This window comes from Durio zibethinus, chromosome 11 (assembly GCF_047325235.1).
Source record: "Durio zibethinus cultivar Kanyao isolate XHJ-2024 chromosome 11, ASM4732523v1, whole genome shotgun sequence".
Classification (NCBI taxonomy): domain Eukaryota; kingdom Viridiplantae; phylum Streptophyta; class Magnoliopsida; order Malvales; family Malvaceae; genus Durio; species Durio zibethinus.
The window spans coordinates 27,583,321-27,607,862 of NC_143172.1; the positions used below are offsets into that span (position 1 = coordinate 27,583,321).

At 36.1% G+C, this 24,542-nt stretch overlaps 4 protein-coding genes and 2 pseudogenes across 4 annotated transcripts; 2 read left to right on the plus strand and 4 right to left on the minus strand.

Moving 5' to 3' along the window:
• Window positions 1–22: 22 nt before the first annotated feature.
• On the minus strand, window positions 23–6,726 carry LOC111289589 (pectinesterase 2-like). The gene is made up of 2 exons (XM_089768676.1): window positions 5,699–6,726; window positions 23–752 (listed from the first exon to the last, which is right to left on the minus strand). Exons 1-2 carry the CDS (start codon window positions 6,108–6,110, stop codon window positions 61–63), a joined length of 1,104 nt encoding a protein of 367 aa, XP_089624802.1. The 5' UTR covers window positions 6,111–6,726; the 3' UTR covers window positions 23–60.
• Window positions 6,727–8,612: 1,886 nt separating this feature from the next.
• Window positions 8,613–10,695, minus strand: LOC111290925 (putative pectinesterase/pectinesterase inhibitor 33). Its single transcript, XM_022882448.2, has 2 exons — window positions 9,563–10,695; window positions 8,613–9,369 (listed from the first exon to the last, which is right to left on the minus strand). Exons 1-2 carry the CDS (start codon window positions 10,440–10,442, stop codon window positions 8,675–8,677), a joined length of 1,575 nt encoding a protein of 524 aa, XP_022738183.1. The 5' UTR covers window positions 10,443–10,695; the 3' UTR covers window positions 8,613–8,674.
• A 2,392-nt stretch (window positions 10,696–13,087) lies between these two features.
• LOC111290822 (Plant invertase/pectin methylesterase inhibitor superfamily protein) lies at window positions 13,088–14,263 on the minus strand. Its single transcript, XM_022882308.2, has one exon. It carries the CDS (start codon window positions 14,188–14,190, stop codon window positions 13,585–13,587), a length of 606 nt encoding a protein of 201 aa, XP_022738043.2. The 5' UTR covers window positions 14,191–14,263; the 3' UTR covers window positions 13,088–13,584.
• Window positions 14,264–17,280: 3,017 nt separating this feature from the next.
• LOC111290351 (21 kDa protein pseudogene) lies at window positions 17,281–18,270 on the plus strand (annotated as a pseudogene).
• A 1,185-nt stretch (window positions 18,271–19,455) lies between these two features.
• Window positions 19,456–20,168, plus strand: LOC111290353 (pectinesterase inhibitor 4 pseudogene; annotated as a pseudogene).
• A 2,248-nt stretch (window positions 20,169–22,416) lies between these two features.
• LOC111290689 (21 kDa protein) lies at window positions 22,417–23,331 on the minus strand. Its single transcript, XM_022882108.2, has one exon. It carries the CDS (start codon window positions 23,195–23,197, stop codon window positions 22,607–22,609), a length of 591 nt encoding a protein of 196 aa, XP_022737843.1. The 5' UTR covers window positions 23,198–23,331; the 3' UTR covers window positions 22,417–22,606.
• Between the last annotated feature and the right edge of the window lie 1,211 nt (window positions 23,332–24,542).

Sequence of the window (24,542 nt, forward strand, 5' to 3'; positions counted from 1 at the left end):
AATGAAAGAACAAAACAGTGTTTAAAACAAATTGAAATGAGTGATGCAATGAGATAAAACTCAAAGGCGAGGATCGAATGGTACCCCTGTGTTTGGCAACCATGATCTTCCAGCAATGAAGTTAGCCACTGTGAACTTTGATGCTTCAGTAGCACTGGTTATAACTCGATAGCCCTTCCATTTCACCCTTCCGCTCGTCGAAGTAGCTGGGCCAATATTTTTGTACTCTCCATAATACAAGGTATTTACAGCAAAGTCACCATCCCATTCGAACCAGCCAGCTGGATCCACCAAGGAATCAAGATAAGTTTGCATGAATACAGTACGTGAGTACTCCTTCCAAGGCCGTCCTATGAACGTTTTGAATGAACTAAGCACTGGAGTAAGGTCAGCAGCTGCCATTACCCGTGAATTATGGATTGAAATGCCAGTATTTTGGTTAGGGTCGGTCTGGCCTTGGGCAGTTACCGTAATCTTCTGCTTATCCATTGGCCTCCTTGCATAAATTATGCAGTTTTGCAAAACCATAGCTGCATTTCCGAAGATGAAGTCTACGGTGCCATATATGCAGCATTCTTTGTAGAACTGTCGTTGGGAATGGACGTAGAGCGTGTCTTGAAATCCCTCGAATCTGCAGCGGTAGAAGACGGAGAGATCAGAGCCTGATCTCAGGGCCACTGCTTGATGGTACTGTGGACCTGCGGTGTTGCGGAATGTTATGCCACGGGCAGTGAACCCTTCTCCAGTCACCGCTGAAAATCGTAACAGTAATTCCAAGAATTAGTTATGAACTTATCAGAACATGATAAAAATATTAAGAAAAATAATCAATGTAAAACTGAGCTCTTTCATTTCTTTGCATTTCAATTAATTAGCATCTTATTATATATTATATGATTTATTGAAGGATTTAGAGCAGAGGAAGAACAAACAAAGACAGCAGAAACTAATCTGTCACTTGAAGTAAATTGACTCATTTGGTCATGAGCTTCATTTCATTAATTTATAGGCTTGAAAAATACAAAAGTTGTTGGCCTAACAGCATGGGTCACCATGCACAGACCCATCATTTTACCTAAACTAATCTGCTGCCAGAAAGTTTCAGCAGAAATGCCATACTAACTTGCTTCAACCACTAACACACTAACATGCTTCAGTACTAGCATGCTTCAACCACTAACACTCCTCCTTAGTATTTCTGCTGGAAACACCGAGACCTTTCCTTAATGTTTCAAACCTTGCCTTTGGTAAGGCTTTGGTCAGAATATCTGCAATCTGATCTTCTGACTTGCAATGCACCAGTTTCACTTTATTCTCAGCTTCAACTTCTCTAATAAAGTGATACTTGATCTTAATATGCTTAGTTCTTCCATGAAACATAGGGTTCTTGACCATTGCAACTGCTGACTGATTATCACAAAAAATTTCTGTTGGATCATCTTGCTTTTGACTCAAATCCAACAGAATTTTCCTTAGCCAAATTGCTTGATTAACAGCAGCTGCAGCAGCTATATATACTCTGCTTCTGCTGTTGATTGAGCCACTGTTCCTTGTTTCTTTGAATTCCAGCTGAACACATTTAATCCAATGAAAAACACATAGCCTGAAATGCTTTTCATGTCTTCATGAGAGCCAGCCCAATCATTGTCTGTGAATCCTACCAATCTTGAACTGTCATTCTTCTTGAACTAAATTCCAAGTTCATTGGTTCCTTTGACATATCTCAACACTCTTTTTGCAGCCTTAAAATGCAACTCACTAGGATTTTGCATGAACCTAGAGAGTAAATTTGCAGCATACATGATGTCTGGCCTGGTTGCTGTCAAATACAATAAGCAACCAACCAAGCTTCTATAAATAGAGCCATCAACTTTGTTAGCTCCATCTTTCTTAACAAGTTTCTCATTTTGAGCCAAAGGAGTGTTGACTGGTTTACAATTTTCCATCCCAAACTTATTCAGGATTTCATTTGCATATTTTTTTTGACAAATGAAGATTCCTTGCTGGTTTTGATGAATCTCCATTCCAAGAAAATAAGACATTTCTCCCATGTGTGTCATCTCAAAAATTTCTTGCATTTGGAGCTTAAAATCTTCCACAAGAGCTGATTTGCTACCTGTCACCAAAAGATCATCAACATACAAAGAAACAATCAACAGATCATTACTGTTAAAAATTTTAATGTACAATGTTGCTTCACTGAGGCTTTTCTTGAATCCTAACTTCAGTAAATGATCATCAATTCTGGAATTCCACACTCTGAGAGCTTGTTTTAATCCATACAAAGCCTTCTTGAATAGATAGACTTTGCCTTCATGTCCCTTGGCAACAAAACCATCAGGTTGTTCAATGTAGATCTCCTCCTCAAGATAACCATTCAAGAAGGCAGATTTGACATCAAGTTGGTATATTTTCCAACTTTGTTGAGTTGCTAAGGCTAATAACAGCCTTATAGTGTCCAACCTTGCAACTGGAGTAAATGTCTCTGAAAAATCAACATCAAGCTGTTGGGAGTAGCCTTTAGCTACCAATCTAGCTTTAAGTTTGTTGATGGAACCATTAGCATTCAACTTTGTTCTGAAAATCCATTTGACACCAATGATGTTTTTGTTACTTGGTCTGTCAACCAGCATCCATGTTTGATTTTTCTCAATCATTTGAATCTCCTCCTTCATGGCATTTCTCCACTCTGAAAATTTGACAGCTTCTTCAAAGCTTGCAGGTTCAAGAATGGCAACATTTGATCTTTGATAAATATTTGTGAGTGGTCTGATTCCTCTTACTGGTTCATGATCAATGATTTCATTTTCAAACATATAATCTTCTTGATCTTGGAAGCTTATCATGTCAGCAGCAATTTGCTTGACTGATTCTCCCTTTGATTTTTCCCAATTCCAGGCAACTTGCTCATTAAATCTCACATTCCTACTTACAATCATCTTGCCTGTAAGTGGATTGTAAGTTCTATAGCCTTTGGTGATGTTGCTATAGCCCAGAAAAATACAGATTTCTGCTTTTTGATCAAGCTTGTCTCTTTTGATATCAAGAACGAACACATAACAGATGCTGCCAAAAATTCTGAGGTGGTGCACTGATGGTTTGCTTCCATTCCAGGCTTCAAAAGGAGTGTTTCCCTTCAAAGCTTTTGTGGGTAGCCTGTTAAGCAAGTAGACAGAGGTATTGACTGCCTCTGTCCAAAATTTTTTTGAAAGATTCTTCTCAAACAGCATGCATCTTGCCATCTCCATGATTGTTCTATTCTTCCTTTCACTGACTCCATTTTGTTGTGGAGTGTAAGTTGCTGTCAGTTGGTGTTCAATTCCTGCAACTTCACAAAACTCATTAAATCCGTCTGATGTGTATTCAGTACAATTGTCTGACCTTATGATCTTGATTTTGCAGCCACTTTGATTCTCAATCCAAGCCTTGAACTTCCAAAATACATTTGCAACTTCAGACTTTTGTTTCATGAAGTAAATCCAATACATTCTAGTAAAGTCATCTATAAAAGCAATGAAATATCTACTGCCATTCAAGGACAAGGTTCTCATAGGACCACAAACATCAGTATGAACAAGTTGTAATCTTTTAGTTGCCCTACATGCTTTATTAATTGCAAATGGCAACTTACTTTGTTTTCCTAGTTGACAGACTTCACACACTCCAGCACTGACTTCAACAGTAGGCATGTTTAATACAAGATCATTTTTATGCATGAAATTCAATGCATTGTAGTTGAAATGTCCCATCCTTTTATGCCATAAAGAAGATTCATCATGTGAAGTAGCATATGCAGAGGAGTTTGCTTCATGCCAATTCAAGGAAAAACATTTTCCTTTCATATTAACAGTAAAGAGTTCATGGCCAGTGGGATCATGAATTATGCATGCCTTGTCTTTGAAGACTAAAGAGTAGTTATTTTCTAGCAACTGTCCTACACTTAACAGGTTTTGATCTATTTTGGGCATAAATAACACATCTGAAATGAGTTTGGTACCTGTTGGTGTCTCAACTGCCACTACTCCTTTTCCTTTGACTTCTATGAAATCACCATTACCTATTCTGACTTTAGAGGTGCAGGTCTTGTCTAGTTCTTTGAATATGTTGATATCAGATGCCATATGGTGTGTGCAGCCACTGTCAATGAGCCATGCACTGGAGGAGGTTCTGGTTCCATAGCAAGTTGTAACAAAAACTTGCTCTTCTAGCTGTTGTTGATTGTCAGCAACTCTGGCTTGTTGATCTGGCTGCTGCTATTTTTTGCTTTTACATACCTTCTCCATGTGACCAAGCTGCTTACAGTACCTACATTGTATGTTAGGTCTGTACCAGCAATATTTTTCCAAGTGAGTAGTCTTTTTGCAGTGAGAGCATGGTGGAAATTTTCCTTTCTTTTCACTTTTCTAGAACCTTGGTTTCTTTGGTCTCCTTGTTTTATGCCTTTGCTTTCTGTTTGCATCTTGCCTTTCTCCTTGGCTGTAAAAGCACCTTCTGTTGAATTCTCTTGTCTAATAGCCCTTCTTTGCTCTTGAGCTTGTAGAACATTGAATAATTCTGCTGGAGTTATCTTGGTCAGGTTCTTAGAGTCTTCAAGGGATGAGATTTTTGACTCAAACCTCTCTGGTAAGCTGACAAGAACCTTCTCTACAATTTTTTTGTCTGACAGCTCCTCACCAAGTAATCTAATCTTGTTTACTATCTTCATGAGTCTGTCATTGTACTCCTTTAAATTTTCAGACTCCTTCATCTTTAAGACTTCAAACTCTCTTCTAAGATTCAACACTTGCATTTGTCTTGTCTTGTCACTGCCTTGAAACTCTTCCTTGAGCACATCCCAAGCTTGTTTTGCAGTTTCACAAGTCATGATTCTAATGAATATGTCATCAGAAACTGAAGACTCAATACAGCTTTTAGCCTTATACCTCTTTGCCTTTTCTTCACTATAATTTTTCATTTGAGTTACTGTTGGATTTGCAGGAAGTTATGGTGGTTCCTTCTCATTTTTCACCACTTCTCACAAATCAAAAGCACTCAAATAAGTCTTCATTTTGAAAGCCCATATCTGGTAGTTCTCACCAGAAAAAATAGGAGGTGGAGGTAAGGAGCAATTGCTTGAGGCCATTTAAGGTTGACAAAGGCTGGCTGGAAAGTGTTTGATGGCTTTTCACTCAATTTTTGGAACTCACAGATCCTCTAAGAACTTAAAGAATGCTCTGATACCAATTGAAGGATTTAGAGCAGAGGAAGAACAAACAAAGACAGCAGAAACTAATCTGTCACTTGAAGTAAATTGGCTCATTTGGTCATGAGCTTCATTTCATTAATTTATAGGCTTGAAAAATACAAAAGTTGTTGGCCTAACAGCATGGGTCACCATGCACAGACCCATCATTTTACCTAAACTAATCTGCTGCCAGAAAGTTTCAGCAGAAATGCCATACTAACTTGCTTCAACCACTAACACACTAACATGCTTCAGTACTAGCATGCTTCAACCACTAACATTTATTCATCAATGTTGGCATCCGCTCAGAATTCAATTAAAGTTGATAGGCGGCCTAAGATATCGTTAAAGTCTATTACAAGATATTGATAATAACTAGAAATTAATAGGAGGGGGGGCATATGCTAGGAATCATGTGAGCTTTAATTAGGCAGAAATTAAGATAAAGCAGCGAATAAAAAAGACTGTTCTTACCAACAGTTGCAGAGTTGAAAGTGGTGGAACCATCTCCAACACTCCTGCTGCCAATGAAAATGGTGTTCCTCAACCCATCTCCAACCAACATAATATTCTTCAGCTTGTTGCCAATCTCAAGCTTTTCCTTGTAAGTCCCACTCTTCACACGTATCACAAATCTCCCATTTCCATTCCTTTTTGAAGCGGCATCAAGCGCTTCCTTGATAGTCCTATGGTTCCCTGACCTATCTTGAGCTACTACAAGGTTTTGTGTTAGCGAAGACGATTGCAAGAGCTTTCTGTCACCGGCCTTGAGCCAGCTAAGAAAACCGTGTTTATGTGTTTGCGGCACAAATGAAATATTATTGTTCAAAGCCAAAGTATTGCTTATTAGCTTCGAGACATTGTTCGACATAATGAGGGGCAACATATAATTAGAAGCTCCTAGCTCCACTAAGCCTGCCCAACAGGTTTCAAGATTGGTCAGGGCAGTACTTAACCAGGTTTGCACGTCGAAATCGATGCATTTTGTGGAGTCTAAGGATTTTTCGAGCTGAAGAATGATTTGTTGATAGAGTTTCAAGCAATCAGCCCGTGCAGGCTTCTCCTTGTCATTTCGACATTTCTTCCAAAGCTACTTGTTGCGACTCCGAGCACTAAGTGCACGTTCCAAAGCTATTTGGACTGCCATTTGCGGAACTCAGATTTTTGTCTAGGCACGTAGCCTTTGGGTTTCTGGCGCATGAAATACTTACAAGGTTGAGGGTTTGGGGTTTTGTCGCACCAATAGTCTATTCCATTGTTGATTACAGAAGAAAGGGTTGGGGAAACCAATGAAAAGGACATGACTAACACAAATAAAACAAGCTTAGTCGCCATCGATCGATTGATGGGACTATATTCGAACTCTATTTTCTCTACAGGTTGCAATTATATGTCATGATCTTGCAAGAATCTTGTTTATATAGGACAAAGAAGACTGCCTGGGGGCGCTTTCAAAGGGTAGCATAAGTTTGAACATTTGAAAATGACAGTAATCAAATAGCATACCAAGCTAGTAATAAAATCATGATTCAAACTATATATCTAAATTGTTCTCTTATTGTTTTTGAATGATATCTTGTTCTCTAATTACTTAATGCAATATTCCTTTCCTAGTAACACCGATTTTTCATCAGTTTTTGGCCACACAGCATTATTCCTCTCCTCTCCAGTTAAATTTAAAGCAACTACGGGTCATTTTTCTAGTTGTAATATTGTTATCATTTTTTTTGGAAGCTAGTATAAATGATAGAAGAATAAAAATAAAATTAATTGTTTCATGATTGATCATAATCTTCATCGTTATATTAATTTTCTTGAGAGTTCTTTACTTTAATCTATTATCATCAAAGTATTAACATAAACACTTATAATTAGCACTATTTTCCTTTTCATTGATATGTTAATATATGATATAAATGTTAGTGTTTCAGCTCTCCACTGGCATCCGAGTTGAATTTTGAATTGTTCACGTATTCCTCTAATTAAGCTGGTGTTTGACACTTAAATTAACAGCATGAAACTTCCCTGCTGCCTATGGGATCTTAGAAAAAAATGAGCTGCCAGTAGTACTCTCCTCTTCATGGATGATGGATGAATGGAATTAGTGATTTAGCTGGCATTGGATGTTTGGACTTTGATCATGTTTCTGACTTTGAATTGTGGCAGGGCATGCAGCAGCAAAACGAGTGAGTTCAACTGGTTTGATTCTTTCAATAATTGAAATATAAATATAATATTGCAAAGTTGACATAAAAGGATTGATCAACCATATTCTTTGTATCGTATATGGTTAATTTCTCAATGGGTGGACGCCACACGAGAGCCAAGCAAACCTCCATCACTGACATTTGTACACAGTCCACAAAAACCGAAGCTATAAATATTTTCAATCTCAACAGTACTACACCAATACATTTGAAAATCAAACAATTATAGCTGGAAGCAATTGTTACCCTCTAGAATGTCAAATGTAATCATTCCATGCCTTGCTAATCAAAATGCAAAGCACTCAGCACTATTTTCTTTTGGTCTTGACTTTCCACTAAAATTCATTGGTTTTTTAACGACAAACACGTTATATATCTATCTTTATCAATATCTATTATTGAAATTCTCTTGCAAACAGAGAATTGCTTAATTTCAGCCAAATTTGTTTCTTTTAGTGCAATAATTAAGCATTTTTATTTGGCATTTATTTTAAAATTCTAATTAGACAATAATTTACTATAGGTAGGCGATATTACTGCTGGTTTGACCTAAACATCCAATTAGTATTAGTCCATTCAAATATAATGAACTAAAATTGGATGTGGCAATGAATGATAGTTTTATACTTGAAAAGAAAAATAATTACTACTAGAGTTCTTTTAAATTATATAATGTTTATCCTAACAACTCTCTATCCACCAATCATCTTTGCAAATTATGAATGTGAGGTTGTGATTGGGACTGTTCAGATGGGGCATAGGCCATTGGGCAAGCTTGAATCGGAGCTTGCAAAATGGGTGGGTAGTTTTTTTGTGGTACACAAAACCCATATCTTTTTTATGGAGTTTTAGGCTGCTCTGTAATTGGATTCACCGACCCTGATTTTCTGGGTTTCTTGGGCTCTTTCCTGTGTTAGCATCTTCACTGGCTCCCAGCTTTCAGGCTCAGCCGCCTTCTTGGGCTTTTTTCTACTCGTATGTTTTACCCAAATTTTGGTCTAGACAAAATCCTCCACCTTATCTCAGATTATATTGATTAGAGAGTTACAAATTCTGTACCAAATTTCTACTGGTGCTATTTAATTTCCAAATTCATATGTTAATATATTATAGTATCAAACAAAAAAAATTCAAATACATATTATTGACATAATTAGGAATGTTTTCACAATGAACAAAAATTAAATAAAAAATAAATATAATGAATAATGATAGTTCTGCCCTGAACATGTATAGGACATCTTTAGAGGCCAGAAGTGAATGGCACACCGGTTGCCGGCAGCCATGACCTGCCAGCAATAAGGCTATTAACAGTGAAAAGTGATGCTACACTCGGGCTAGTTATTACATGAAAACCGCGCCATTTGACCCTCCATTTAGTTGAAGAAGCTGGTCCATAATTCTTGTACTCCCCATAATACAATGTGTCAAGAGCAAAGTTGGAATTGCCCCATTTCGACCATCCTTCAGGACTAACTAAGCTGTCGAGATAAGTTGTGAGGACAACTGTTCGAGAATACTTCTGCCAAGGCCTCCCTAAGTATGTGCTAAATGCACGAACCACTGGCTTAAGATCATTTGCAGCTAAAATTCTTGAATTATGGATTGCAATTCCAGTGTTCTGGTAAGGGTCATCACGGCCTTGTGCAGTGATCATGTTTGCCTGTCCCTTTAAGGGTCTTCTAACAAAAATTGAGCAGTTTTGTAAGACTACTGCTGCATTGCCAAATATGATGTCTATTGTGCCATAGATGTAACATTCTCTGTAGAATTGCCGCTGTGAATGTACCATAAGGGTGTCTTGATATCCCTGGATGGCACATCTGTAGAACACCGAGAGATCCGATGCTGAGCGGAGGGCAACTGCTTGGCCTTTTGTTGGACCTGCTGCGTTGCTGAATGTTATGTCCCGAGCAATGAAGCCAGGGCCATCAATGCCTACAGTCAGGTACTAAATGGTTAGTCATAAAAAGGTTGAGACCCTGGAAAGTCTGGGGTTGAAATTTGCCCCAGGAGAGTTCCAGGATTTGGCCTCCTGCCTGTGTGCGTGTGATTGCATTATAATTACTTACAATTATGATTATTAGTAGTACTGCTCAAATACAAAAGAGAGGGAGAAAATTTTTCTTACCAACAGTAGCGGAGCTGTAGGTTGTGTAACCTGTTTTAACACTCCTGCTGCTCGTGATTATGGTACGTTTCATGCCATCACCAACCAGCATAATGTTAGAGTTAGTGTTGGAAACCTCAATATTCTCCCTATAAACACCTCTTTTGACATATATAATAAACCTGCTAGTCCTTTTTCTCTTTGCAGCAGCATCTATTGCAGCTTGAACTGTCCTAAAATTTCCCGAACCATCCTTTGCCACCACAAGATGTGCCTTCACTTTTGTCGATGAAGATAGCAGAAGCCGCCTTTCGTTCCTTGAAAGCCAACCAGGAAAGACTTCTGTAAGATTTCTCTTATGCAAGAAAACCCCATTAACAGCTAAGCTATTACTAATCAGCTCGGATATGTTATTGGATGTCACAGGTGTGAAAAAATCAGAAACATTGAAATCCGTGAACCCTGCTTCGCATGTTCGGAGATTGGTCAGGGCTGTGCTAAGCCAAGTTTGTGCATCGAAATCACTGCAGCTCATCCTCCTCCTGCTCTCTAGGCCTCGTAGAGTAAGGTTGAGTTGAAGAATGGTATTATCGAAGAGCTTGAGACAATCTCTCCATGCCGCCTTCTGTTGCCAGTTCTCACAACTCTGTCCAAACTCCAGGACATTCTTTCCGGCCATGATGGCTCGATCCAAGGCCAGTCGAACCATTATCTGCCGAAATTCAGTTATGCGTTTGGGAGCAAAACGGTGGGAACCGTGGTCCATGAAATATTTGCATGGTTCAGGATGAGGCGTTTTGTTACACCACCATGTTATATCGCTCCGAGTATTCCCAGAGAGCGCGGCCGATAAAATTGAAGAGAACGATATGAAAAAGATTAACAATATCTTAACCTCCATGGCCAATGCTGAACGTGCCTTTTCTTTCTTTGATTTGGTGATTGAGTATTAAAGGGTCATATCCTTCGGAAGTATGGGTAAGGGGTATCTTTATGTAGGAGAATGGACATGAGCTGATAGACTGGATTGTTTGCAAAACAGAGAATGACATAATAATTGCAAATGCAAGATACAAAAGAAGATGTACTAACGTTTTCTTTGCTTGCTAATTATGCAGTATTATTAAATCATGACATTATATTATCATTCTTTACGTAAACAGGAAATAACACATTAGTATTGGTGACCAAGGAAACCATAGAATCAAAGTTTTTGTAGGAAAAATTAAACCTTGAATTGTGAAAAGAAAAAGGAGTTGCGTGGACTTTCTAGTTTGCCATGCCAGATTATTTTTGAGGTCGGTGATAACAAAAATGATTGTATAACACTTTGACCTGTGACAATGTCATATGAGATTGCTTCAATTCGTCACTCAGCTTGCTTAGTGTCACCTTTAAGGACCATTTCAAAGATTTTGCTCTTCTTTGTTTCCCTTTGTTCAATTTGTCCTACTCTGACATGGCAAAAGAAACTCATGCTGTATTTAATTTCCTTGCCAACTAACGAATGACTACTGTCAAGTAATTAGCTGCAAACTGCAAATCATAGCTGTTAAGCAAATGGTTGAGTGGACTTCAGATATTTAGAAAATGTTCCTTACACAAAGAGATACGAATTAGTTATCTTTTATGTGTCTTTGTTAAGTCTATTAAGCTCATGTAAATTGGAAGCAACAGTGCCTTGAAAGGAATTAACCATTATTCTACTTTCACTCGCGTCCACACAACCACAAAAGTTGGCGGCACCATGTGCTTTGTAAAATTGTAGGTTAAGCAAACTGTTCACTTTACAATTCAATCTAAGAAATTTCGAAGAAAACTACCAAGGCAGGAAGGATATAGGTATATTTCAATTAGTTTTAATTTTGAATGAGCAATTGTTCCAGTATCAAAAGTTTAGATCGATCCATGGGAAGGACTAATGTCAAAACTCAAAGTCTGAGAAGTATTTTTGATCATGCAAATAAGTATTTTTCAGTGAAGCAAACAGGGAAACATGTGCTAACATGTAATTACATTTTAGAATATACTACTACTATAGAAAAGGTTCTTCAATGAGATATATTTTGTACTTGCTAGGTACATGGACATCATCTTTGGTTTTTGAAATGTCTCGTAAATTTGTCTTATCTATTGATATTTAAACATGAAATGCTTTACAATATTCAATCAAATACCCTAAACCTCAAAAACAAATTCAATTTAAGTTCAAATTTCATGTTTCCTAACCAATTATATATATATATAAAGAGGATTTTAATAGAATTGACGCATTAAATTTATTTTTATTTTATTATGTAATTTTTGAATAATGTATGATTATTCAATTTTATAAAGCTAGAAACTCATGAGTGGTGGGTTGGGGCACCATTTGATGTGAAATGGGCGTGGAGTTGACCAAGCTTTTGCATCATATGCTGTAAGCCTGTTCTAATTGTGTAACGCTAGAGCCCACATCTTCAGGGTAAAATGTTTTAGAAGCTCAAGTTGTTATGGGTCAATCTTCTCCCTTGACTTCAATTAGGAGAATTGAATAAAATGAAAAAGAAAGGCCTACTTTTGTGGCTAAAGAAAGCAGAAGTAAGTTGAAGGTAAGTGTATTTTTTGTTTGAACAGTGCCTTTGGAGGAATAAAGGAAATGCATGGTTCATTACAAAGTGTGATGATTTTGTCATCCCTGATCTTTAGTTTTGCCTTTTGTCATAGCCATAGATAATTATTGGCATACATTCATATGTCTTTTATAATTCCCTATTACCGGAATTATGTTTTAGCAAACATTCAAAACTTGGAGAATGTGTTGTAGCTTTGAGGAATTCGGATGGGATATCAAGGAAGCTGGAATCAGTGTACTTGTTTCCAGGTTAAGTACAATTTATTGACTTTTCTTTTTCATATTTTAAAAAAGTCTGAAATCTTTGAAATCAGTCTAATAATTTTCTGGTGGCAGTTGATTAAGAGTCAATCTCCATATCCTAATCCTTTCGTTACCAATGCCGATAAGTTTGTATTTTCTGAGTCAATCTCCCACTCACCAGCTAGTTAATTTTCTCCATATCGTTGGGAGGACGGATCTAAATACCCAATGACTAATGGGTAATGTCGATGGTCACTTTCCTGAGGATGGGAGGAATGCTTCAGAATTAGAGCCCACCACGCACAGCCTTTTCTCGGGCTTGGCTTGGGTTTATATATTCAGATATTAAAATTTTATCCAAAAAAAAAAAAAAAACGAAATATTATAATTATGCAATTCGGATTGTATTTTGAGAAATATTATAATTTTGACTGAATTAACAATGATGACTATAGGTAATTAGCCAGTTTTTTTTTGAACAATTCATTTATAAATGTCTACAAATTTTATTTTTTTTTAGATTTTTGAGTCTTAATATAGAAAATGGCAAAAATAATGAGATAATAAAAGAAGAAAATTGCATAGATCAATATATATAATCTGATGAATAAAAACCAAAAAATTATAGTAGTCGCTATCTCATGACCAGTTAGGTACGAGGTGACCAACAATGGCTAGGAAGTGGAAAGTGAATACTTGAATAGTTATATTTTATAGAATACAATCACGACAAGATTGAAACAAAAGTGCCCCAACACATGAAATAGAAACCACATATCTATGTATATGTAACCGTCAACATTAACATTAATATATACATATACATATACATACATAATAAATCCTCTACTGCAGAATAGGCTTCATCAATTTGATAACTCTTCAACCAGAGTCGTACACTTCTACTATTATTTTACAGAAAGCAACGTACTATAATATAATCTGTACAGATTACAGACAATTACGAACTCTCAAAATTTAGATCACTCCCACACTATATATCTTTAAATATCAGGCGCCACATAAATTCTACTATGTGACAACAAGGTCACGTATATCCCTGCTTTAAAACCACATCTATGACTAGGCTTGCTTATATATATTTTACACATACAGGAAATTAGTACATCGTTTCTGAAATCAATATAGTAGTATACGTATACGCTTTTCCCTGTTCTTGGTTAAGCTAACCATGAAGAGAAGCATAGTTGTTGACCAAAGCCAAGGCATTGCTTGTCAAATGAGCGACTGTTACAATCTTGGTTCTCACAGCAGTCTTCACATTCCCGTTCATGTTTTTCCCTCCAAACCCATCACTGCAGGTGCTCTCGTCTGTCAGAGCGGCGCTAACCCAAGTCTGTATATCGTTTATCATTAGTCCGAAATTGGAGCCATTAATCTGATCCATCTCGCTAATTGACTTTCTGAGCTCATCTATGGTATCGCTCAGTTCCTCCACACAATCTTGCATGGCTTCCACCTCTCTAGGTTGCAATCCATGGCTTTTGGAAAGTGTTACCATCATGGCGGAGGTCGACTTGGCGGATGAAAGGGTCACATTTAGGGCTGCATGGGCTAGAAGCTGAGGGCTTGTTTGGATCAAGCTAGCGTGGGTTGAGAGAGATTCAAAACAAAGTTTTGGGTAACTCGTTGAAGTACAAGATGTTCTGATGAACTCGGTGTTGGTTTGTGGGGCAATTTGCCTACCAGCTGAACTAAAATTTATGTAGGAATTAAGAGCAAGAAGAATGAGAAGGAATTTAAAAGAATGATCAGAGCATAAGCTTGCCATATCTCTAGCTTTTTCTTTTCTCTTTCCTTAGGACTATGGAGAGCTACTGGAATGTGATGAAAATGGGAGGAGAAACGCTTCAAATTTATAGAGAAAATGTTACCCCACGTCCATGTGGGTAAGTCTTTCATCCTTAAAAAGGACATTTTTGGGAACCAAATAATCTTGCTTATAATCCGTGATCGGAGATAATTAGAGGCATGTTGTGTTCAACCAGACAAGGGTAATACAAATTCCGTTAAAAAAAAAAAAAAGAAGGTTTCGTTAATGACATGATAGATATGGCCCTTTACTGCCTTTTAGCTAAACATCCAAAAGAAAGGTCTTGATTCTTCTCAATCGTAATCTATTGAAGATATTTTTTGCAGACACCAGAAAAATATCTGTACAAAGCACATTGTTAGCGGTTATCACCAATAACATAACATCTCTAAAATAATTTTAAGTGGCCCACCAGTTTTCCTTGTCAAATGGCTAATCAAGTGGGAGAAAATGAAAAGATGTTCCCACAAAGAAAGTAAGCAAATTTTGATTTAAGAGACTAATTAAATCAATGTATTTGGAATGGAAAGATCGAAACAGCTTACCTTCAATGCATGCATGTGGGGTCGTAAGAGCCAAAGGAAGAGGCTTTGGCTGCCGGGTTTACACACCTGTTTGGCCATTTGGCCACTTGAGTCGTCAATATATCCACATCATCCTTTTGCGACCCATCGAGTGGGCTTCATGCATGAGACAATTAGGAGATCATTATCCAGACTATTATGGTAGTGGTGATTGGTTGAACTTTCTCTTTCCTTTGCAGTTTACCGGATTTCAAGATTAACATCACTTTGGTCAAAAGGATTTCCCAGGTTTCTTGGATTGTAGGTAATATGTAAATCTTCGTTAGATTTAGAATATTGTATCCTAATTTTAGTGAGACGTTAATTGAAAACTGAATCTAGACGTAAGGTCATTCAATTATTTAAATTAGGAGACTGTTTCTATCCGAATGCTAATCTTTTATGGGGACAAAATAAAATGGAAAATGAAATAACATTTTTGTTGGTAGAAAATACATGTCTATTTTCCAGTGCCATTAAAAACCGTTTTCACTGTAGCTTGATTTTGAACATGACAGATGTTCCATAAAAAAAGCTTCTTCCCGGTTTTGTAATTAATATCTTGGAAACTGATTGCGTCTTATTGATTCATTTTTTACTTTACATCGGATGCTTCTTATGATATGATATGAAAATCGCCCCTATTCTTAAAATTACTAAAGAAATTAACTATTAAAGTAGTCTAGCTACCTAGCATATTAAGGAATATATTCATTTATATATATTTAATTAATTAGGTGTCAAGTCCTTCTTATAATATGAACTAAATCAAAAATCATGAAGACATATATATATATATATATATATGCATGTGAAAAACGTCTTTAGAGAATGACAACTTTTCGTAATTTCAATAGTGATATTGCATCAAGGGTTTGATAGACAATTTTGCCCGCAAGGCGCTGGGACCTTTAGTACTGTTTGAATCGAAATTTTTGTGAAGAAATGGAAAATTAAGGCTGAGATTAATGAAAAGGAAAGGGTGTGCAAATGGAATGGAGCAGGGAGGTATTTTTCTGGAGCAAGGCCCCATTGTAACGCTTGCCCGACACTAGGGGTGTAAATGATACATTAGTACTCGCAAGCTACTCGGGTTCGATTCGAAAAAAACTCGAATTCGGTTCGATTATTGTCGAGTCGAGCTCGAGCTCGAGTAGCTCGACTTATCGATCGAGCCGAATTCGAGTATTCTTATATCTGACTCGAGTAGCTCGCGAGCCTAATCGAGCTTTTATATTTAAATATATTTTTATTTTTTTTAATTAAAAAAATATTTCGAATCCGAGTTCGAGTTCGAGTTCGAGCATGAATAATCGAACTCTTGTCGAGTATACAAATCGAGCTTATTTTTACATATTAATCGAGCTTAATCGAGCGAGCTCGAGTAGCTCGAATTCGATCACGAATCGAGCTCGAGCTTGAAAAATAAAACTCGATCGAGCTCGAGCCGAGTATCGAGCCCCGAGTTGTGAGTCGAGTTCGAGCTCGAGCTTCTCACTACTCGGCTCGGCTCGGCTCGTTTACAGCCCTACCCGACACTGTTGTCCTCACTTTGTCGTCTATTTGCTAGTAAAAGCTAGACTATTTAATTGCGCGAGTCATGCCTTGTGGGCTAATTATTAAAATTAAAAAAAAAAACAAACAAGTACTTCAAATAAGATAAAAAGTGTAGTTACCTGGCTAGCTAGATGAGAATGTCTAAGTTACAAAACTTTTCTCTTTAATTTCCTTATTGTTCATTTGGACGACCTTTTCTTTCTTTAACACCCACTCAGGAGCGTGGGTGAAATTCTATAGCTGTGTTAATTCACAGATTGCAGACAACCAAATACTAATTGACCCCCCCCCCCCCCCCCCCCACGGCTTCAAATGGTAAACCATCCTTGTTCTTTGGCTCCGCCTCCTTTGCTTCCTATCTATACATATAGTTGTCATGACTCATGAATCATTATTGATGTGACGTTCCCAAATTTATTAATTTTCTCTACAAAAACTCGCAATTATAGGTGCTCTCTCTCTCTCTCTCTCCATGAATCTCATCTCACGTGAAAAATTCGGCTTACTTAAAAGGTATAGTATGATTTTTTTATATAAAAAAAATACTAACAAAGAACAAAAAGCGAAATTGAAAAAACTAATGTAGCATTGATCATCTTATTTGGTTAAGAACTTATCGGGGTGGGGGGGGGGGGGGGGGGGGAATTGCCAGTCTGCAACTGCTAGTATCTTTTTCTAATTTCCTGGAAAAAATTTTTACATTTTTTAATAAATGTATGAATCACCCATACGTTCCTATCCTCTCTCTTGATTCCTAGACGGCTGGATTTCCTTTTTGCAATTCAATAATTGAAGGAGCTCACCCCTACCTGCCCCTCCCAACCGCATTTACAGCCACTTTTGGACACTTGCCTATATATATATAAGGACCACTGTCTCTCCATTCTATCGACATCGATTGAAGTAATTGAGCTTCTATACTACTACAATGAAATCTTTGACAATTTCAAAGCTACCCTACTTCCAATTCCATGCCTTTACAGCCATTGTCACATTTACATTCTTCTGCATTACAAATCCTTTCTTGGCTGCTAGGCTAGAACCCCAATCGAGATCCAATGTTGATTTTGTTAGAACTTCCTGTAAGGTGACCATGTATCCGAGACATGTTACCAGACTCTCTCAGCTTACGCTAGCACCATCCAGACAAGCGCAAGGGAACTCGCCAATGCTGCTCTCTCCATGAGTCTGAAGGGTGCGGAATCAACATCAAACATGGTATTAAAGTTGTCCAAAGAGCATGGATTAAAGCCTGGAGAAGCTGTCGCTATTACAGATTGTGTGGAGACCATAAGAGACTCAGTAGATAAGCTCTAACAATCATTGGCAGCAATGAAGGATGTACAGGGCCCTGACTTCGAGAAGAAAATGAGCAATATACAGACTTGGGTTAGAGCTGCTTTGACAATTGAGCGTACATGCATGGATGGGATTGAAGCGAAAGCAATGAATGGCAAAATCAAAGATACTATTAGGAGTAATATTGGCAGAGTTGCTCAATTAGCCAGCAATGCATTGGCCTTCATCAATAGACTCTCCAATTAGTGATCTCCTTTTCCGCCCTCTGGTGAAATTGGACTCCAAGTAAGAAAAATTAGGGGAAAATCAATGTGCATGTGTATGCGTTAGACATAGTTGGACGTGGAGGAAAGTTTTACTTTGTCCTGCTTGTTAATTGCTATTGTCCGTCTTATCTCCACTTAATCTTAAAAAAAAAAACATGTAAATTTCCATTCCATCAACATCATGAGTCTTGTAAATTGAAATTAGTTGATAGCATTTATATATAAATATATATTAGTGATTATGTCAATTTCTTCTTAATTACATATATACTTTCTCTCTCTCTCTCTCTCTCTCTCATATACTGATTCATGTAAACTATTTATTTTTAAAAAATTAACTTTTAAAAGTGGCATAAAATATCTGATTAGCTGATTCCATCAAATTAATTAATAATTAAAGAATGGTAGTATCTTCCACCAAATAAGCGTTTGCTTCTGCACCTTTTCACGCATCATCTAATCCAAAGACATGTGAAATCTCCGTACCATCTTCAAATAGTTTCACTTTTTGAATGGTCTAACTCTGATTGTTGAACATGACACGTGCGTTGATTTCATATGGTACGGTAGGCACATGGCTTGCCTGCGCCTTCACATGGAAAATTTCTCAACTTTTATCTTGAGAAGATGTTATATATATAGTGATAATCATTCCCATTTATCTACAAAAATTTTAACAAAAACCTCTTTAATATGTTCCAATTACAGATTTCCTTTTTTTTTTAATCATACAAATAAATTATGACACGATGTATTTCTCAGCCATTTTGTCATTGATAAGTTACAGATGTTATATCGATAATTTTTTAGTACTATAAGAGCCAAATAGACAATTTTACAATTTTACATAAATATATCATCTTATACTTAGGATATAAATTTCAATTTTGGATGTGTCATTTCTCTTAATATTACTTAAAAATAAGGTTATAAATTAATAAAAATATATCCAAATATTTGGTTCAATTCAATGGTTGGTTGATTATTAGCTTACATTCTTTCTTACTCAAAAAATTAGTTCGAATCTCATCCCTTATTATATAAAAAAAATAGAATACATATTTGAGAAATTATTAACTTCTTGATACTTTTTTCATAAAAGAATATGTTAAAGTATAAAATCCCATATGATGTAGAAATTTGCTTTCAATTGAAGATTAAGAGTGTAGTTCTCACATGACTATTAATTTGCTTTTCGATTGGAAGTTAATCGGCCAAGTAAGTAACCGATGAAGGATGCTTATCACTAGAGGTGAAAGTGTGTCCGTCATTCTCACATAGAATGTGTTGATAAGGTGGTGAACTATATATATATATATATTTATAGAATTTATAAATATGCATTGATTTTGGATACTGCATGATTATTATATTATACTTTGTTGAGGTCTTTTAAGAATGGACGGGGAGAGCTTCGAGAGATTGTAAAGTGGTCAAGCAAGACTTTGTCAAATAGCAAATTAGAATTGTTAAAAAGGGGCGCACTGGAATTGTGGTTAGAACATGCGCCGATGTTCAAGTGAATTTAAGTATTCAAGATGAAGAAGCTTAGAAAGGCAAAGAAAGAGCAGCTGAGAATGAGAATAATATCACCTTTTATATATACCTTGTGTAATTAGTGCTAGTGGCTCAGTATTAGCTAGCTAGTTAGTATGTTTATGATATAAATGCTAAGTCAGGCCTTGTCTCAGCAGCTACTACTAACAAAACATCTACCAAAACTTACAAAAATTTCATCAAAGCCGCCTGCAATTCAACCAGATACCCCAAAGATTGCAACAAAGCTCTTTCCCCCTATGCATCCACCATCAAAACCGATCCCCAGAAGCTTTGCGACATTTCCTTGTCCGTACTCTAAACGGCGCATATAATGCATCTTCACCAATAGAATCAGTATAAAAAATGAAGGGATTAAGTACTTCCGAGAAAGAAACCATCCGTGATTGTGCTAAACTACAGTTGATGCCATCAACAAGCTCGAGAAATCCTTGAAGGCAATGGCCGGTTTACAGCAAGGCTCGGAAATAGCTAACATAAGGACTTGGGTTAGCGCCGCCTTGACGGATGAGTTCACATGCACGGATGAATTTGAAGGCAAGAAAGTAAGCAAAGCTGTGAAGAACACAATCAGGAAAAGTGTGTTGTATCTTGCCAAATTGAGTAGCAATTTTTTTGGCTCTTCTTAATCATCTCCATTCCTGAAACGTGTTATATGTGTGTGTTTGTGTGTGTGTGTGTGTATATATATATATGAAAGGTGCAACTGCGTCAAAATTTGTGTCTCTAATTTTTTTTTTTTTTTATACATGAGATGAATATAACCCATATAAAGAAAGGGAAAGAAATTATAGTTGTAAACCAAAACCTTTATATCTTATTTAAAAACTCCATAGCGATACGTGAGTTTTGCAATTAAAATAATACATTTTGTAGTAATATTGCATATGCTCTTATAGTTATTTTATATATTTTACTTCTTGGCCAATCCAACTTTAGCGTTCTCTTTTAGCATACATTCCGCTCTTTGCCTCACATTTAATATAGATATATACATAGGAGTATATAATTTTCGGTATTGTCACATTCAATATATCTTTATTTAACTTAATGGATAATTTTTTTAAAAAAAATATTTGATTCAAGAATTTTTAAATTAAGCATTTTTTATTTAGTTACTGTTATTTTTTATCTACTTATTCCATGGTTTTATTTAAATTATAGATAAATACCCATTCCGTATAAATATGTTATTCTTTGTATTTTTAATGAAATTGTTTGTATGCGAAAGGTGAACCCAAGAAGATGCATGGGACCTGCATCTTTTATCGGAAGAATTATACTAATTAATGAGAATGCGGCAGACATTTAAATATTTTATTCAAGAATTTCTTAAAATAATTTATTTAGATTCTATTTAAGATCTAGAAACCAACCGCAGGGATAAATACTAAAACTTAATAGCTATTATTATAGGAGTATTATATAATTAAATATTTAATTTTATCATTAATTGATTGAATTTTTGTCATGGGATATTAAATTTTGATTAATTTTTAAACAAAATTTAATAATGAATGAATAATATACTTATGAAAAGAGAGAGGATTTATATTTAAATATTGAATTATACTTATATATAGGATTTTGGATGAATTTTTGTCGTCGGATATTTATTAGTGGTTGTGGACAGGTACGTTTCAACAAGAAACCATACATATCTCATCATAAAAAGCTATTTCGATGCGTAACTTAGTGATATACACTATACGAATATTGTATTTGTAGGCATTGTTTAATTCTTAATTACTTGGATTTTGGTCGTCGCTCGTGATTGTCAAATTTCCATGATGGCCGCCCATCTCTCTCATTGGACTTTGGCCAGATGGAAAGCAAATGCAAAACACAGCAAAAAGAAACTCAACTTTACTTTTTTCCGTTGGTTTGGAAAGTTTAGCTCAATAACTCACATGGCCAGCGTCAGAGAGTGACCCCATTCGCCAGCCACCCTCACAGTTCTTTACCATCCACTCGCCTTTCACACCCAACCACAATCACCATCAATTTTAGTCAAACATGCTTTATATATAGTACTAAACTGGTATAAATTTCTTTTCATCTCTCAATAAAGATTAACCATAAATATTTTAGGATTGCTAATTTGACAAAAGAATTGATCCTCTTTCCTATCCATTTTAATTTTATGGTATCAATAATTTCGGATGCTTTCATTTAAGTTATTTTCACCGAAAAGTTGGAGCAAAGAAGCATCAAGTTGTCTATACTGTACATTTTTTAAAAGGTGGAGTAATAATAAAAGAATGTGAGTCAGTGGTGGTGGTCCTGAATTTGGAGCATCCAATGCTTTGTGTGACGAATTGAAATTGCTTATATTTTTTATGATTTAATTATATTTATATTCATTTGCTTTAAAAGAAAAATCAAAGGGCGTGATCCACCAACAAAGCTCCATGATAAAATCCATAACAATTTAAATTCTTCATCAGCATCTCTTTGTCATGCATGAGAGTTGTGATTAACTCTTACAAGGCTTTCATGGCCGTCATTTTTTCCAACAAATCTAAAACTGTTTACTTATTTATTGGCAGGAATGAAGTATGGAGCTAAATGAAAGGAAAATGTTCTAAAAACATGCAGTAATCTAGAATAAAGAAAATTTTAAAATTAGTTCACAAAAAAAAAAAAAAAAAGGAGAAAAATTTAAAATTATATATAGTGGGGCTTTTGTTTTTGGGCTAAAACCAATGCCTCTTTATTTTAATATAAAACTATTAGTTATTCAAACTGCCCGCAAGTCACGGTGATTGGCCCGAAAATAAAATAAAAAATTCCTTAATTCATGGGTCTTTCCATCTCGTATTTACCAAAAGAAAACAAAAAGAGAAAGTAGCTCAAAGTCTAAGCGCCATTCATTATAAGTAATCAGAATAATTCGATGACAAAAAAAAAAAGTAATGAGAACACAATTACTTTGCATTCCATTTTGTAAGAAAAACTTTCATTCATATTCATATACTTGCATTAAAAAAAAAAGAGATTCAAAACCAAACCATATGGCAAAACTGACCAAAAGCTATCTTTAAAGTTAAAATCCCCGTCCATACTCCACTAAAAAAAAAAAAAAAGAAAAAACTTCTCTGCAAGAGCAACCAACATTTGGTTGATCGCTTATTACTGCTTTGAGGCAAATTGGTTAACCAATGACAAAGCATTGCTGGTGACTTGAGCAACATTGACGACACGAGCTCTGATCGAGGCCTTTACCTTACCATCCAAGGCCCGCCCTGCGAACCCATCTACGCAAGTGTTCTCATCGGTTAGTGCAGCACTAACCCAGGTCTCCACATTGCTAACGTGCCACAAGAAGTCTTGACCCTTGGCTTCACCCACGTGCTTCAGCTCTTGTACTGATTTGCTGAGCCTGTCCACACTATCACTCATCTCCTCCATGCAATCTTTGATTGCTTCGTATTCCCTCTTCTTAAGTCCCTTGAATTTTATCATTTTGGACACGAATGCCTGGGTGGACTTAGCCCTGTCTAGGCTCACGGACAGGGCAGTCTGAGCCAATTGGCGGGGGCTCTGCTGGATTGAAGGGGCAAATGCTTTGAGAGATTGGACGCAAATTGCTGGATATTTGGTGGCACTACATGAAGCCTTGATGAAATTTGAGGCACGAGAGCTTGCAGCGGTTGGAGATCTGGCCTGACAAGCAATGTACAAAAGGGAAAGCAAGAGGAAAACAAGTGAGGTTCTTGCCATTCTTCTAGGAGAGCTAAAACCTTAAAAAACTTGAGAGAAAGATCATCTTGGACAATAAAAGACTAGACAGGTTTGTTTATTTTATAGAGGGATTGATAAACTTTGACACGGGTGTAACGTGTGTAATCAAATGCGAAGTATCTTTATCAATAAAATTGCATTAAATACCGGAAGGTCCTCGACCTAGAACTGCCGACATGGGTTAAATAAATACCGTACACTATTGTTTTGGCTTTGGGAATTTAAAAAACGGAAATGAGGGGGTGGGTGGGTTTTCTTCTACCGAATTTAGGAAAGGATATGTCAAATGTGATTAGAGATACGGTAATTTAAAATATAATATATTGATATAATATGAATATAATATAAATATAAAATATATAAATTAAAATTTTAATAAAATTAAAAATATATATTTTATATTTTTATATCGATATAAATTATAATATATTATATAAAATATAATATGAATAAATAAATTTTAAATTTTTATATAATATAAATTATAAATTATTATATTTATATCTGATATCCCTGATTAGCGGAGTCTTACTAATATCAAGGACTTGTGATTTCAATCCATGTGGCACATGATTTTTATTTTTTATTTTTTTACAAATTCAAAGTAAGCTTTACTAGCAATCAATGTTAGCAAATTTTCTAGACCTCTTTTCCCTGTGGCCAAAAGAAAAAAAGACCTCTTTTCCCTGCTTTAATTGCGGTATTAGTGTTACTGCCATTGCTATGATGTGGAGTAGGAGGCTGATTGTCTACATCTAATTTTGACTTCGAAATGCAGTCTATAAATTAATTAATCACATAGTGATTTGATAGGTTTGGTAGCGGTAACCTATACCAAGCATATTACTCGCGACGAGCAAGGTAAGGTTGACTGTTGATTGAAACCGAAATTGGAATCGAAAACCATAAAAGGGGAGTGAAACATAGGCCAAATGGAAAGTGAAAGCCAAAAAAAAAAAAAAAAAGACATTGCAAAAAGCCAAAAATCAGTATGAAAAAGGCTAATTAGTTTGGCATTGTTTCCGGTGAAACTGTGTTTGGATTTAGTTGCTTCTGTTTAAGGGCAACCATTTTTAGAGAAAGAATAGTCGTGGTAGTGGGCAAAAGGGGGGGAGGGGACACCGAACTCTGAATAAGAAATTTGAATAGTTTCGAATGGCAAGTCCAAGAACCAAACTTGCAAAACTTTTTTGTTTAAATTTCATGCCTGAATGATAGCTGGATCATCACGTATGGCTGGCGTACTCTGCACAGAAACCGAAGACAAAACTTGCAAATCCTATTAGAGCATTGAGAAAGGGTATTATTCAAAATCCACTAAAAC